At 45.3% G+C, this 16556-nt stretch overlaps 1 protein-coding gene across 1 annotated transcript; it reads left to right on the top strand.

Moving 5' to 3' along the window:
• The first annotated feature begins 11850 nt into the window (after window positions 1-11850).
• LOC116437463 lies at window positions 11851-16241 on the top strand. Its single transcript, XM_032095105.1, has 2 exons — window positions 11851-13537; window positions 15129-16241. Exons 1-2 carry the CDS (start codon window positions 12412-12414, stop codon window positions 15203-15205), a joined length of 1203 nt encoding a protein of 400 aa, XP_031950996.1. The 5' UTR covers window positions 11851-12411; the 3' UTR covers window positions 15206-16241.
• The last annotated feature ends 315 nt before the right edge of the window (window positions 16242-16556 follow it).

Below are 16556 nucleotides of genomic sequence, written 5' to 3'. Positions count from 1 at the left end.
TTTACCCAGGAGTTTCACTCCAACAAGGTGATTGTCCTTCACAGAAATGTAGTGGCAGGCTTATGCCATGCTAGAAGTGATGACCTTTCTCTGCCCCAAATTGAGCAGCAAGATATTTTGGCTCTTGATTTAAACCCCTGAGCCAGCTGTGTTTCAGGCTGCAGAAGCTGCAGGTGTTGTGGCAGACGCGGGGTGCAGCCTTGCCTGCCTGTCCCGACCTGGCGCACGCCGGTGGCAGCCGTCAGCGCCTGGGGTCCCCTGTGCCGCCCACGCCAGGGCTCTGCCTGCCTGCCTCGCACCCCTGGTAGCCTCAGGGAAACAGCGGACTACTCCATCTGCTTTAAAAACAAAGAAGCAAACAAAAAGCCCACTGTAAAAATATGTAAAAGTCTTGAAACTAATTCTCAGCGCTTGCTCGGAGTTTGCTGATGGTGCAAATGGATTTTGGATAATCTGGTATTGCTAGTACTACTTTTAAATTAGGTTCCTGAACTTCAGAAAGGAGAAGATGGTGGTCCCGTTCTCCTGAGAAATGTTTGAAAAAGTAAGAGTGCTCAGTCATTGAAAGGTGGCCAGAAAATGGGTGTGGCAGTGGAGTGGACACTCTGCGAGTAGGTAGCCTTAAGTCATGCAGCGACTGGCACTTCAGTGGGAATTTTGCATCAACACCAAGAGATGGTTCCATGATGTGTTGCATAACAGCAAATTGGGCCAAAATTCTGCTGACTTTGATCAAGGTGGACGGGCCACCTTCACTTAACGCAGCATAGGGACATAAATCAATGATGTTTGAAAAAACAGCCATGAAACATAGCCCCTTTAGTTTATTGGACTGTTGCAAGTCTGCAAAGCTCTGTTGCCAGGTCATTGGAAGTAGCTGTTGGAATCTAACTGCATTTGGACACTTTGTCAGTCAGCATCACCAGGAGGCTTAACGGTTTAGGTTGAGAGGTGGTGCATGTTTTTTTTCAGAGGAATGGCCCAGTGAAGAGCAGTGTTCACTGCCATGACTGCCGTTGTGGCCTTCTAGAGAAATCTTGGTTCATTCAGAGAGAACTTCCTTGGTTCTGCTGGTTTGGTTTTGCAGCTGGAGCAAAGGTACAGCACTGGAAGCAATTCCTAGGGCAGAAGCGGGAGCTATCCAAAGCTCTGGACTTGGTTGTCCTCAGCACAGTGTAAGTGAGCGTAGTCTAATTGGAGGAGTGGTGAGCATCAGTGATATCAGGTTTTTTACAAGTTCTTAATTCTGTCAAAACAAGAAAGAAGGAGAGTGATGAAGATGAAATCCTTTCCTCTTAAATCTGCCTACAGAGCAACTTCAGGGGTAGTTGTAATGTGTATTCACCTATTTTGAATTGCCCAAAACCAGGCCTAGAGATGCTTCAGAGACAGAGTCAGAGAAGCGGGTATTTGCTTTATTTGGCGCTGGGTGCGTGGGGGATCGCTCCTCCTAACACACCCACGCAGAGCACTCCATACAGTCCAGCATTATGTGTAAAATTTATGAATATTCACCATATTCTTTGGGATAGGAGTAGTTCTAGAAATTACTTCTCGGAAGTCATTGATATCATGAGCAGATGTGCCACGCATGCGCTGTGTACCCAGGTGGTCGCACTGAGGAAGGCTCCTCTTCTTCCTCGGGGGTCTTTCTGATGAAAATCAGTAGTCTCCGTCACAATGCACTTTTTACCTTTCTTTCTGGAGCATGCGCAGTTCTTTGCTGGATGATTCAGCGATCTCTGTGCTGGTTTTCAGAAGATCCTGTTCCTCTTATCTTGACAAGATTAAGGCGAATCCTGCTGCTTAGGTTTTGTGATTAACATTTGCTGTCTCTTACTAGTTTCTTCGTGCTTACGTGAGTTAACTATGGATCATCCCCCTTCTCAATCCCCCCTTTTCCTTGATCGTTTGTAATTCTTTACAAACCCTGCATGTCTTGAATGAAAGTACCCTTCTCGTTTCTAAGTTTGTGCTTTTGCTATTGTGTATACGCATTGAGATACTAAGTACCTAATATCATATAACAATATCTACTAATACAGTCAGTAAATAAGAACATCACAAGACAAATAACTGTTACAAACAATTGTTTAAGCCAGGATAAGTTGGGTAACCATGCTGTGAGTTTATCTTCTATCTCTTTAAACTTGCAAGAAGCGTTACCTAAGGTAATCTGATGCAAGGTTTGCGTTTTGTCCCAAATTGTAAGGTCCTTCCCATTTTTCCTGGAGTGGATTTCCGGAAGGAGCCTTAATATAAACCCAGTCTTTTGGATTCGTATTATGGAAGGGTTTATCAGGTGGTGGTGGTTGACAATGAACAGCTGTAGCGCGTATTGATTGTAGTTGTGGACGTAAATGCTTAGCAAAGCCATGGGCAGAGCCTGATACCAATAGAAATTAGTTTTTTGACAAATTTTGGCTCATTGTTGCTTTATTAAGTGATTCATCCTTTTTGCTTGTCTACTTGTTTGTGGCCTATATGGTGTATGTAGTTGCCACTGTATACTTAGTAGATGACTCACTCCTTGCACTACCTGGGCTACAAAGTGTGATCTCCTATCAGAATTTGTTTCCCCAAATTGTGGAAGAATTTCTTGTACTAAAGCTTTAACAATTTCTCTAGCCTCGTTTGTTCTACAAGGGAAAGCTTCTGGCCAACCTGAAAAAGTATCTGTGAGGACTAAGAGGTACTTGTATGTCCCTTTTCTAGGGAATTCCGAGAAGTCAATTTGCCACACATCTCTTGGTAAAACTCTTTTAGGGATAGTCTCTGTGCTTAGCCTAACAGTGGTATTAGGGTTGTTTTTCCTCCTTTGTCTCCTTTAATTTCAGTGCTATTACTTTGTCTTCTAAGTGGTTATGTAAGGCGTCAACTCCCTAATGGGTTTTAGAATGTTTGCTTTGGATAAATAATTTTAACAGTTTTCTGGGTATGACGATGAGATTTTTTATTTTAGCCTGCCCGTCTGTTCTTACTTGTCCCATTTCTTCCTGTATCCAATTTAAATCATCAGTGTTGTATGGTGGGGGTTTTTTTTTTCCTAAGGATGCTAGAAGGGATTCAAGCTAGGGCTTGAACTTGAACCTTACTAGCCACTGCCTTTGCTGTTTTGTCTGCCGTAGCATTTGTCAGTTCAGGGATGGTGTTACCTTGAGAGTGTCTTTTACAGTGCATTATAGCTACTTTTGAAGGTTTTGACAGTGCTTCCAGCAAGTGTAAAATTTCAGTAGCATGCTTGATTTGTTTCTTCTGTGAGGTCAATGAACTTCTTTCTTTCCAAATAGCCCTGGGAGCGTGTACTACTGCAAAAGCGTACTTTGAATCAGTCCAAATGTTGATAGGTTTTCCTTCAGCTGATACTAAGGCTCCAGTTAGGGCTATTATTTCAGCCTTATGAGCTGATGCCCGCACAGGTAGCAGATTTGCTTCAAGGACAGCGTCTGTGCTTGTAATTGCATAGCCAGCAAACCGCTTACCATTCTTGACATAGGTGCTTTCATCAGTGAACCAGTTGTCTGCATTTTCTAGTGGAGAGTCCTTCAAGTCTGGGTGGCTAGAGTAAATCGACTCCATGGTTTCAACGCAGTCATGCTGTACAGGCTCCTCAGCGGCCTTGCCCTGGAAGTAAGCTGCTGGATTGAAGATGTTAGCTACTTGGATAGTCATGTCCTCCGATTCTGTTAGGACAGCTTGGTGTTTGAGAAAGCGAGATGGGGTTAACCAGTGATTTCCTTTCTGAGTGAGCCCTGCTGACACTGTATGTGAGACAAAAATGGTTATCTGCTGGCCCATTGTGAACTTGAGGGCTTCCTATATGTTCAGGGTCCCAGCTGCCACTGCACACAGGCAGGTGGGCTATCTTTGGCTGACCACGTCCAGCTGCTTGGAGAAATAAGCCACTGGCCTTTTGTACGGTCCTAGCTTCTGTGCCAGAAGTCTCAACACCGGTCCTTGCCTTTCATGTGAAAACAACAGAAAAGGTTTAATGACATCCAGTATGCCCAATGCCGGAGCTTGCATTAACTCACGTTTCAGAGTTACAAGTGCATTATTAGTCTCTGGTGTCCAGCATAGGTGGGTCCCCTCCGTTTCTTTTAGGAGAGTTTCACAATTAGTCCATAGCTGTAGATCCATAACTTACACTGTCTTGTCATTCCCAGAGAAGTTCTTAGTTTTGTTTTCTTTTATTGTAGTTGTCTGGGGCATCTGACAAATGGTCTCTTTCTTGTTATTTTCCAAGGCTCCCTCTCCTCCTGCCAGTTCATATTTCACTTTTTGGAGGACTAGCTGAGCCTTTTCAGGGGAGAGCCTATATCCGCTTAGTCCCAGAACATTTAAAAGACTTACAGCTCATTCCTTGCAGTCTTCATGGGTTCTTGTTGTTATTAGTAGGTCATCAATGTACTGCAGAAGTGTACCTTCCCAGAGTGTCGGTGTTCCAGGCTTCCAGTTCTTTAGCTAATGATCTCCAATTCTTGTGAGGCTATTTTTGGAATCCTTGTGGCAATAGGGTCCGTGTAAGCTGGCTTTTTTCCCTGTTTTGGGGTTTTCCCATTCAAAGGCATAAATCTCGTGACTGCTTTCAAGGAATGGCAGACAAAAGAAAGCATCTTTTAAATCTAGAGCTGAAAACCACACCCAGCCACTTTGTAATTTTGTAAGTAAAGTGCAAGGATTGGCTACTACAGGATGCAGTGTTCTTGATACTGTATTTATCGCTCTCAGGTCTTGAACTAATTGATAATTTCCATTTGGCTTTTGTATTGGTAGAATTGGGGTATTGTAGGGAGACCTATACTCTCTTAACAACTCTTGATCAATAAATGTAGCAATTATTGGTTTTATTTCTACTGGTGCTCCATGCTTTAGAGGATATCGCTTAACTGACACTGGTTGTGCCCCTTCCAGGCGTTCAATAATGAGTGGGGAAGCCCGTTTTGATTTCTTTGGAATTTCAACATCTCCTACTAATGGGATCACTTGATCTGTTATTTCATTATCTATGGGTATTTCTCCTCTTTCAGCCTTGTTTGTTTGTTTGTTTGTTTTCCTAGGCCTGAGATGATTAAGGAATGGGTTTTCCCTTTCTCTAATCTTAGTGGTTTAACTTAAACTTTCAAGTCTTAGTCAGGTATCTTCGGGGAGGCTTCTTTGGTTGTAGCTTCTTTAGACAGTTTTTGTTCCATTAATATTTTTACTCTGCTGGATAATTTTAGACATTATGAAGGATTAGTTTTTAGGATACAAATCAACACACAAAACATTTCCATACAAAATGTTCTCATGCAAACATATCTTTCCATCAGGGCTATGCTCTGTTTTCTAGGAGACCAATTATAGCACTGTTGTAATGTAATCTTGACACAAACTAGAAACTGGGGCTTTACTGTTGGTGGGATTAAAAAGAAATTAATTCTCTTTCAAAATTAGTTTCATTAATCCAAGTAGCCTTTTTTTTCTTTGAATTTTAGTGACTGAATTGCCTTCATCACATTCTGCACCCTCGTCTGAGATTGCAGAATGTGCTATAAATAGGTGGAGTGAGGCAAAGCTAAAATACCTTCTTAAGACATATGGCATGAGATTGAACAGCACTTTAGTTTGAGAGCTGGTAGAAGGCTTTTCTGTATTTTATTCATGTCCTATTTGCAGTCTGTGGCTGCAAAAAGCCCTCCTGGTTTAGGAAGGGGGATTTAATCATTTCTTATGTAGTATTTGCTTGTGTTTTGTCAAGATTCTTTAATTCACTAAATAGTAAATAAAAAAAATTAGCTGAATTATAATAATTTTGAAGTCTTCTGAGGCAGAACTGGGAAGGTTAGAACATATTTGTATGATTTCAAATATGTATAAATTCTTAAATGACAAACGTGAACAAACTGACAATGCAAGCAATTATGGTGACACTTTACATTTCATTGGTTTTCATGCAGCTCCATCCCATGTGTTGGTAGGTTCTTAAAAAGTGAAAATTTGGCCCACTAGCGATTATTAAAAAGAAGTAAAACTCCTTGGGGCTAACACAAAGTGACAGCGTCCACGTGAGTAAATGGTTATCACATTTAGATGTGATTCTGCTGCTTGCACTCTCTCTGCCCTCAAACTGCTTTCTTTATCGTCAATGCAGGGATGTTTGACATTCTTAGAAAAGAGAAAAGAAACAGATTTCCTCAAAAAAAAAAAAAAAAAAAGCCAGGTGAAATTAATGCAATGTTAATTGCATTAATTTAGTCAGATGGAGTTTTAGTTTTTATTCTATGAAGTGCTTGTTGCACCACTTTTGTTGTTTCCCACAGATTTGGAGTGGGATTTCCTCCAGTTGATTGTTCAGCAGAGGGAGTGAGACTGCCTTCAAAAGTTTTGCAAGAGTTGCATCTGTGAATCGGGCACGTGAGTTGCCTTTTTTTTTTTCCCCCAGATTTTCGTAGGCTTCTGTTTTTCACCATGGATCAGTTCACTAATGTGCTGTAAATATTACCATATCCTGCAGCCGCAGGGAGGAGGAGAGAAAATCCAGCAGGCAGGAATTATGCAGCAGGATTGATTTCTTTAATTATTTTACAAACTCTTTTATAGACCTTTTTCCTCATAGTCTAATTGGACAAAGGATCAGCCACTCCTTGGGGGTGATTGGCTGGAAATCCTAAACATCCGTTGTCAAAATATTTTTCTACTGTACTATAAACAAAGTTTTTGCAAGGTCGCAGATGTTCATGGTTTACAAACTCTGTGAATATCTTCTCTGAGAGAGAAAAGTATCCCACGACTTAAAAAATTGCAAGAAAAATTCTTGCCAACAGCATTGTTGTATCCACAATTCCCCCATTTTGTTTTTTAAGAGAACAACTCTACTATTAATCCTAAATAGAAATTTACATCAGTTACTAATTCTAAATACATCCTTAAGGCTTTAACTATCTGACTCCATAACAAGAAATTTAAAGTTCAGTCTCTGCTTGTGGAAGGACCATCTGCCTGATGGTTGACATCCTGGTCATCATCAGAAGAGTCATTAGGCTGATGATCTACATTCTGGTCGCCATTTGGATGGTTGGCGTTCTCGTCATCATTTGGAGGTTGCCTGTTCTGCCTCTGGTGCCGTAGGGCAGGGCGAACACATTTTGCAGGTAGGCACCGTACCCCAGTATCTGTAGAAACGCAAGCATACCCACGACCCCAAACGATAAGCTCATGCGGGCCTTCCCACTGGTTTAGTGAGTAAATTTCATACCCAGACTTTTGCCCGGGGCAGCGGTGTCTTGCCTGCACACTGCAATGAGAGAATATGATTCAGAATAACAGGATTATTTGAATTTTGTGGTACTGTAAGGTGATTAATTGTATACAAAGCTTTTTCTAGTCGGCTCTGTGGGGTTTCTCCATGCATTCCCCCACGGGTTCTGTGTTCGCCGGCGGCAATGGCACTTCCAGGTTCGGAGCCGCGTCTCCCGCGGGTGGCACGGGTGGTGCGGGCGGCGCGGGCCCAGCGCACCCCACACGGCGGGTTGCCTCTGGCATCTGCAGCAGGTGCTTTTGCAAGCTGAGCAGTTCCAATAGCTGTCGTGATATATGCGGCAGTTCCGTCAACAAAGGCAAACGATGTAATAGAAGGTCGACTGCTTGGGTCTGCGACTGCGCAGAACAGTCTGGCACTACGGAGGGCGATGGGCCGCACCCGGGCATTCTCGGTGCAGCAGACGGATGCGCAACATTGCCGGGGGCTACACGGGGCAAGAAGGTACATCCGGGCATTCTCAGCACAGCAGATGCATGTGCAGACGGGCTAGAAGCCGCCATGGGGGTCCAAGAGGCTAGACCGCTGACCCGCAGCCCCGGATAAGCCGTGGCCGCTGCTGAGCCAAATGGCAAGGCGGGCTGCACGCCCTCTTGCTGCCCCGACACCCCCACCAGTTCATCTGTCGGTGCGGGGTCCTTGGGGGGCGCGGAGCCCTGTGACTGCGCAGGGTGACCCGGTGCAGGCTCCGGGGAAGGCTCCGCCCGTGGACCCGGAGGGGTTTTTTCAGATCCACCACCATGCGCCCCTGGAGCCCGGTCAGTGGGGTCCACTTCGGATATCTCTCCTCCACTCGCCACCAAGACAGACAAGCCAGCTCTGCTGCCACAGTTAAGGTCTGTCAGCAGAATAAACATTGAACGCCAAGTTTGGAATAATTACAACACTGCCAGTGAATCAGGGGGATGGGGAGCAGAAGGATTAGTTTGTTAGGAACAATGCATCTAGCTTGGTCAGCATACCAGAGCAGGAAGAAAAGATAAGAGACCACTGATAAGACCAGGGGGAGTCTCAGACAGACATCCTGCGCTCAACCCAAAACTAGCTCAAACCAGTCTCAAAGCTTAAACCCAGGCCAGGGGTATAAAAGAGCATGCGCAGGGAAGAAAGGTGAAAAGTTCAGGAGGAGGAAGACTCCTGACTTCATCAAAAAGACCCTCGGAAGGCCCCTACCATAACCACCAAACAACACTGTGCAAGCGCAACGCGGATGTAAATGACTTTTGGGTTCATTATAATACGAAGTGAGGCTGGGCGGGGCTAGGTGATGAATATGTATAGGCGTGTTGAGAAACTTAATGAATATGGAACTTGTAACCTGATAAATACCGAGCTGAATGCAGCTGTCGGCACACATGATTTTGGAGGAGCTATTCCCCGTGCGTCCCAGCGCTGGAATAAACATACCTACTTTACTACTTATTTAGTAGTGGAGTCCTTTCAGCTCATCATTTGGCGAGCAGCCAGGAGAAACTCTGTCCGGCTGCAGGATTGGCTGAGGAGCGGATGTCCTAGGCGCGCCCCAGGGCTTTCCTGGAGGATCTCCGTCCCTTGGCTTGCTCACTGCGGCGGACAGACAACGACCTGCTGGAATTGCGGATAAACGGTATGTTTTGCATTTAGGGTGCCTATAAGTCGTACGCGTGGCCAGGGCTGCTGGTAAGCCGCAAGGAGACGTCCCACGTTCAGCGCAGTCCCTGTGAGGGTAAAGGTGTGGCTTGCAAGCAACTGGCTACCGGAGCCGGCAAGGGGGAATCGCCGACCGATAGGGCGGCCGCTAGTGATCCTGGGAGCGGATCGGGTGATTCCAAGGGGGGGTCCCACCGAAACTTGTTACTGTGTCGGAAAATATAAGCGGGACCCTGAAACTATTACAAGCGAGTGTTGCGAACATTTTTGCTACTAGTAGCTGTTTTGAATGTTGTTGTGTTGCTTATATGTCTGTGTAGATATTGGTTGTTGTCGGACTGCTTTTATGTGTGTAGATGTGTATTAGGTCGCCTATTCGTTTGTAAAACGGGAGTGTGCGTGTTGCCGTGTGTCGTTTGAGAGTGTGATATTGAGACATTTGTTTGGCGGGGAGTGCTTGCTTGTTGAATTTGGAATCGTGGCTGGGAGAACCTCTGCAGAAAGATTAGTGGCAGAGAATTTAGAGTTTGAAAGAGTACGTGGAATAACTTGTTTTTGTGGATGTATCAGAACCTTTTATTCAACGGGAGGATGGCAGGTTGCATGGGTATTAATACAGTGTAAAGTTTGTACGAGGAAGTGATACTGCTCTTCTGCCAGACGGCAGAGCCTGTGTTCTCAGTGCTATTAGAGGTACTCTGAAGCTGATTTTGAGCCTGAGATTTTAAGGATTGTGTGTGGGAAGTTGCATTTGGTACCTGAGATTTGGGAGGTTCGGGAAGAAAATTGGGAAAGAACTGTGAGAGAGTGTGAGGGGAAAAAAAAAAAAAATTTTGGGTGGAATCGAGATAAAACTAGGGGACAGAGGTAGAAACAGCAGCAGCAAAGCAGGCTTGGCAGAAGGCACAAGAGAACTTATAAAGAGTGACCTATACACTTGTCTCGGTTTTGAAAGACAGGTGTCTGCTAAGGAAGGCAGAGGCCCCCCTTGAAGTGGCAGATATAACCCCTTTTCCCTCCAAGTTATTATATTTTGAAATCAAGGGCCTTTAGGCAAAGATGTGGGAAATAGGAATAACAGTTCTTTACTCTATATATATATATATATATATGTGTATAACCAGTCAAACAAAAACAACAACAACTATGGCAGTAACAGCAAACAATCACAAACCCAGTGCCAGCCTTCTCGGCTGTCAGGCTATTTCCCCTCGGGTGCAGTTCCACTCGCAGCCGGCAGGGGCGCTGGCGGCTCCCGGTGAGCAGGGCAGGTGCGATGGTTCCCCCGCGGCTGCAGGGGGCGCTCTGGAGCGAGCTCGGGAAACCCGCGGCTCTGGTGCCCCGGGATCCCGGGAAGGGATGGAACAAAGGCTTCACAAACCCCTGGGCAGCTGACCCCGGGCTCTCAGGAACAGCAGGCTGGAACGGCAGGGACGGACGCAAATCCCGGGTGGCAGGCGAGATGTATCCAGATGGGAGAACCCCACGGAGGCCCAGGCAGGCAGGGCGAGCAGGGCTACAGCGTAGCGAAAGCTCGAAGCAGCAGCAGGGCAGGGCAGCCACAGCCCGGTCTCCAGCAGGGCAGGGAAAGCGGCTTTTGGGGTCCCGGCGTTGCTTCCAGCAGAAAGAAAGAACGGCCAAAAAGAAAGAAGCAGCAGCTCCTTTCTCTGCAGCTTCTCTCTCTGGAAGCTCAGAGCGAACTGACTCCACACCCAGGTGTAGACAAAGGAGTAGCCAGGTCCACCCCACTCCCCTTTTGTCTTTCTTAAGTACAGCTATTTGTCCCCTAGCAACATGCATATGGGAGAAAATTCCTTTAACAGGGAAAAAAAAAAAAAAAAAAAAAAACCAGACTAAACTAAAACCCCAACAACACTATACAGGTGACCCGAAGGGGGTGGCACAGTATTTGAGTAAACTCAAACTCTGAATGGGATGGGAACCAGACAAAGTAAGGAAATCCCCAGAGCAAGCCCGCTCGGCTGTATTCTGGCACATTGGAAGGAGATAGTAGTAGCTGGAGGCACAGAAAATAAAAGAACCCTTATAAAATATTGTACCCAGTGGTGGCCACTGTATAAATTAGGAAATGAAGCCAAATGGCCATCTAATGGAACTTTAGATTATAATACCTTGCTTCAGTTAATGCTGTTTCTGAGGCGGGAAGGTAAATGGGAAGAAGTTTCCTACGCTGACGCATTTTTTTCTCTCTGAAAACACCCTGAATGGCAGAGAGATTGTGGAATCAAACCCCCCAGTGATCCTATGGTGTTAGCTCTGGAAAAAGAAAATAATAAGGCCCGAAGAAGAATTAAACGATGCTGCTCATCATGCAGCATAGGCCAGAGATGCACAAGGTCAGACAAAGTCTATCAAGCAGCAGCTCAGGGACAAGATGATGATGAATTAACCAATTTGCTTAAGCCTCCCCTTAGGAGACAGGAAGAGGATGCGGACTCGGAAGGAACACCAACGCCAACCTCCTCTCCCCCGGACAGTCCTGTCTCATCCCGAACCAGGAAAGAGGTACTGATGGCACCTCTGAGAGAGGCAGTGGCACCTGATGGGGATACAATGTTAATTAGAGTATCTTTCTTTACTGCTGACCTAGATGCATGGTATAACGTTGCCAAAAATTACCCAAGTGATCCAGCAGGCACTGCTGAGCGCTTGCAACTTATAATCAAACAGCATAATCCAGATTGGGCTGATATACAATTACTATTGGGTGGACTAACAGAGACAGAAAGACAGCTAGTTTTGAAAACAGCTCGAGACTTGGCAGAGGAATTGGCCCAATAATTGAAAAATTCTTACGGATGGGATTACTAAAAGAGTGCCAGTCTGATTTCAATACTCCTATCCTGCCTGTCCATAAACCTGATGGTTCTTACCGGGTGGTACAGGATTTACAGGCTGTTAACAAGATAACTGAGGACCTCTATCCTGTGGTGGCAAACCCTTACACTCTGTTAACATGTTTAACACCAGAGCTAACTTGGTTTACCGTTTTAGATCTAAAGGATGCCTTCTTTTGCCTCCCTCTCCATGAAGCCAGCCAGAAAATTTTTGCATTCGAATGGGAAAGCCCTAAGAGTGGGCGCAAAACCCAGCTCACATGGACGGTGTTGCCTCAGGGATTTAAGAACAGTCCCACCCTGTTTGGAGAACAGCTCGCAAAAGACATAGAGTCCTGGGAAGCCCCACCAGGAGAAGGGAAGCTATTGCAGTACGTGGATGATCTCCTAATAGCTACCCAAACAGAAGAAGCTTGCACAGCCTGGACGGTAAGCCTCTTAAACTTCCTGGGACTCCAAGGGTACAGGGTATCCAAGAAAAAGGCTCAGGTGGTGAAACAAAAAGTGATCTATCTGGGCTATGAAGTCAGTGCTGGGCAACGAACTTTGGGGCAAGATCGCAAAGAAGCGATATGCCAAACCCCGAAACCCCAGACAGTGAAAGAGTTACGGACTTTTCTGGGGATGACAGGGTGGTGCAGACTGTGGATTTACAATTACGGGCTGGTCGTGAAACCACTATATGAACTCATTACAAAGGAAAGCAGAGATCTCCAGTGGACAAAGGAGGCCATGCGGGCCTTCAGCCAGCTGAAGAATGCCCTCATGTCAGCTCCAGCTCTAGGACTTCCAGACGTGAGTAAGCCATTCTTTCTATTTTCCCATGAGAAGCAAGGGATCGCCCTGGGAATACTAGCACAGGACCTGGTCCCATACCGACGGGCAGTTGCCTATTTCTCTAAGCAGCTAGATGCAGCAGCCAAAGGATGGCCTGGGTGCCTCAGAGCTGTTGCAGCAGTCGTGCTAAACATCCAGGAAGCACGCAAATTCACCTTGGGCCAGAGAATGACTGTGCTGGTGTCCCACACGGTGTCCGCGGTGCTGGAAGTGAAAGGTGGGCATTGGCTCTCCCCACAAAGGTTCCTGAAATATCAAGCCATCATGGTAGAACAAGATGATGTGGAAATAGTAGTAACTAACATTGTCAACCCAGCTTCCTTTCTCAGTGGAAATCAAGGGGAACCGGTACGCCATGATTGCCTGGAGACTATCGAAGCTACCTACTCCAGCCGCCCGGATCTAAAGGATATCCCTTTAAGCAACACAGAGACCTGGTTTACTGATGGGAGCAGCTACGTCATCAGTGGAAAGCGGCATGCTGGGTATGCAGTTACCACCTGCCGCGAGGTGATAGAATCCGGACCCCTGCCAACAAACACCTCTGCGCAGAAGGCTGAAATAATCGCCCTAACCTGCGCCTTAGAGATGGCAAAAGGAAAGAAAATAAACATCTATACAGACTCAAGGTATGCCTTTGGAGTTGTGCACGCACACGGGGCCATTTGGAAAGAAAGAGGACTGTTAAATTCGCATGGAAAGAACATCAAACATGCACAAGAAATAATGCAGCTGTTAGAAGCAGTCCAGCTACCTGAGAAGGTAGCAATCATGCACATAAGGGCGCATCAAAAGGTGAGCTCAGAATTGGAAGAAGGAAATGAACTGGCGGACAGAGAGGCAAAAGAAGCAGCAAAAGGTGAGGTAACAATAACTGGAGCCTTGATCCCAGATGGACAACTTTCCCTAGAGGGTAAGCCAACATATAATAAAAAAGACAAGAAATTGATTAAAGATGAAAGGGGAACATTTAACCAAGAGGGATGGGCTATCACTGCAGAAGGAAAATTGGTTATTCCCTCTCATTTGCTATGGGCCGTAGTTAGAGAGGAGCACCAGAAAACACACTGGGGAGCAGATGCCTATATAACTACTTAATTGGGAAAATTATTGCTAGAAACTTATACGAAACTGTTGTGCAAGTAACTCGACAGTGCAACCTTTGCCTCCAGACTAATCCCAAAAATACCCCCTGTTGGGGAAGATGAAACAGGAAAGCCTTATAAATATGATTGCCTGACAAAAGATTTTGGGAATATGAAAACTATAAGCGACATCGAAATGAAAGCCACCTTTTGAAATACCAAGTCTTAGTTACTGAACAACTGGAAAACAATGGTATGGCCAACTGAAGGTAATCCCCTCTTGATTGAACAATACCCTCTGCTTGCAGGCAGGTCCAAGGGTCAGAGCAGACCCTACTAGCTCAGCAGAAGGGGTCCAAAGAGTAGTTTTTAGAAGTTAAGATGTAACACTCTATGGTAATATAAGAACTCTTATAGGCTGTATGTAAATGCTATAGGATTTGTATCTTGTATTAGATTGGTTAGTGACAATTAGAATATTCAGTACAGAAGATGATTTATTGTATTGTAACCAGGACTTCACATACTACTTCTTCACTCTCATTCCTCTCGCTCTCTCTCTCTCTTTACTTACCCGCTTACTCTCTTGCTCTCCTGGGCCTGCTCCGAGCTGCCAGCTGCAGCTCTAAGCAGTGCCCCTATACCCACGCCCTTTGCAATTAACCGCATGTTCCAAGATCTGACTTCTGAGATCTCTCGTCTCCGTCTGTCCCGACCGTCCGACCCCACCCAAGCTCCTACAACCCCCAAACCAAAAATGGGCCACACTGGGAGGGGCCATGGGCCTGGACAGCAGTGGCAAATTGATTTTACGGAACTTCCAAGAAAAGGGGGGTATCAATATTTACTGGTGCTGACAGATACCTTTTCAGGATGGTCAGAAGCTTTTCCTACCAGGACCGCTAAGGCTCGAGAAGTAACCAAAGCACTACTACAAAAATAATACTGCGCTTCGGAGTTCCGGCCACAATATCCTCAGATAGGGGACCACATTTTATTTCAAGGGTGGTACGACAAACCAGCCGACATTTAGGCATAGACTGGGAACTCCACACTCCATACCATCCCCAGTCAAGTGGCCAAGTAGAGAAAATGAACCATTTGATTAAACAGCAAATTGTGAGATTAGGGCAAGAAGCTAACCTACCCTGGCCCCAATCTCTTCCACTTGCGTTGTTATGAATTCGGACCAAGCCCAGAATTAAGGAAAAGTTAAGTCCCTTCGAAATACTTTATGGGAGACCATATGGGGTACAGAAAGGAATATCTACCCAAAGAGGGGAAGAGACGCTAGCTACCTATATGATTGCTTTAGATAAACAGCTTAGAGAAATTGGAAAACATGTGGCTGGAACCCAAAGTCGAAGCTTGGCTGGTCCTGTACATGACATTCAGCCTGGAGATTATGTATATGTTAAGTCTCTTACAGAAAAGACTCTGGAACCACAGTGGGAAGGACCATTCCAGGTGCTTCTCACCACTTACACCACGATTAAGATCAGAGAACAGAGTGCCTGGATTCACCACACCCGAGTAAAGAAGGCTCCAGAGACCCCTTGGAAAGTGACCCCTGGGGATGATGAACTGAAATTGAAGTTTACCCGAACAAAATGAAAATGTTAGGGTGGCACGCAAGTATAACCCAGAAAATTGTTTTTTTTCACAGTCATAATTGTAACCTCCAGTTGGGAAGTTATTCATAGGAGAGAAGACGCATGGTCCCAAGCCTTTATGCGGGTTACTGGACTCATGGGGAAATATTCCGATTTGAAAAATTTAAACCTGTTGACTGTGGTCATGCACGGAAACCAAGTGTATACAAAGCAAGAATGGGAAAAACAAAGAACTTGGCAGCTCCAGGGAACTGTAGGAGAAAAAAATCAAGATAAGATGCCGAATGATTAATGGAACTACTCATAGAAAAGCAACCCAAATCAGTGTCTCAGCTACTCCTACAGACAAACATAATGAAATCTGTAGTCATTCAAGTGAAGCAGATTGTTGGTATAATTTTACATTAGTACAGACCGTTGAAGTAGTTTGTCTTTGGGGCCAGGACAGTAATGGGCTCTCCTTCAAATTCCAGATTAATACCATGGCTAGCCCTACTACGACCTACGCTGGCAATCGGATCCAAACCCAGGTCACATCACTTAAATCTGAGCCAAAGGTTTATGAGATTGGCCCTTATGTAGTAAGGAACACAGGCCAGCAATTACTGCTGTTTAATCCAGAGTGGTCTCTTCAGTGTGTAGAACTACTAATGCAAATTAACATTTCTGAAATCCAACCAGCCTGCTCCCCTTTAATTCAAACATCCCTTGAAGGGTGGACGGCCTGGCTGCAGAAGCAAACCCCCCTCAAGGGCAGAATGCGGAGAGACCTGACTGGCATGCTGGGAACAGGACTGGGAGTCATAAATGGGATTGATTCAGAGATACTGATGAATAAATTGGCCACGGCAACCAGTGACCTGACCAAATTAAAACAGTCCCTACAATCTTCCCTATTAGCATTGGGAAACAGCCAGTGGCAAGTCTCAAAAATACTCCCAGACCTTGCAAAAATCAGCAACCTGGACCACAAACTGATATTAAACACACTTGGCACAGCTCAAGACAACGTCTCATTAGCCCTTAGCTGCATACAAGCTCAATTATGGATGTAGTCCACAGCTTCCTTAATTATAAGAGAAGGTAATGAAGGTGTTTTCCCTATTGAAATCCGAGAGGCGGTTTGGAACAATGCTACTAAATTAGAAAGAAAGCTCCAATCCTGGTGGACCTTGGTAAATTTCACCTATGACCCAATGACTAACATAGCTACTGCCTTCGTGCTTACGATACG

Source organism: Corvus moneduloides, chromosome W, assembly GCF_009650955.1.
Source record: "Corvus moneduloides isolate bCorMon1 chromosome W, bCorMon1.pri, whole genome shotgun sequence".
Classification (NCBI taxonomy): Eukaryota; Metazoa; Chordata; class Aves; order Passeriformes; family Corvidae; genus Corvus; species Corvus moneduloides.
This window is presented reverse-complemented; position numbering and strand designations above follow the sequence as displayed.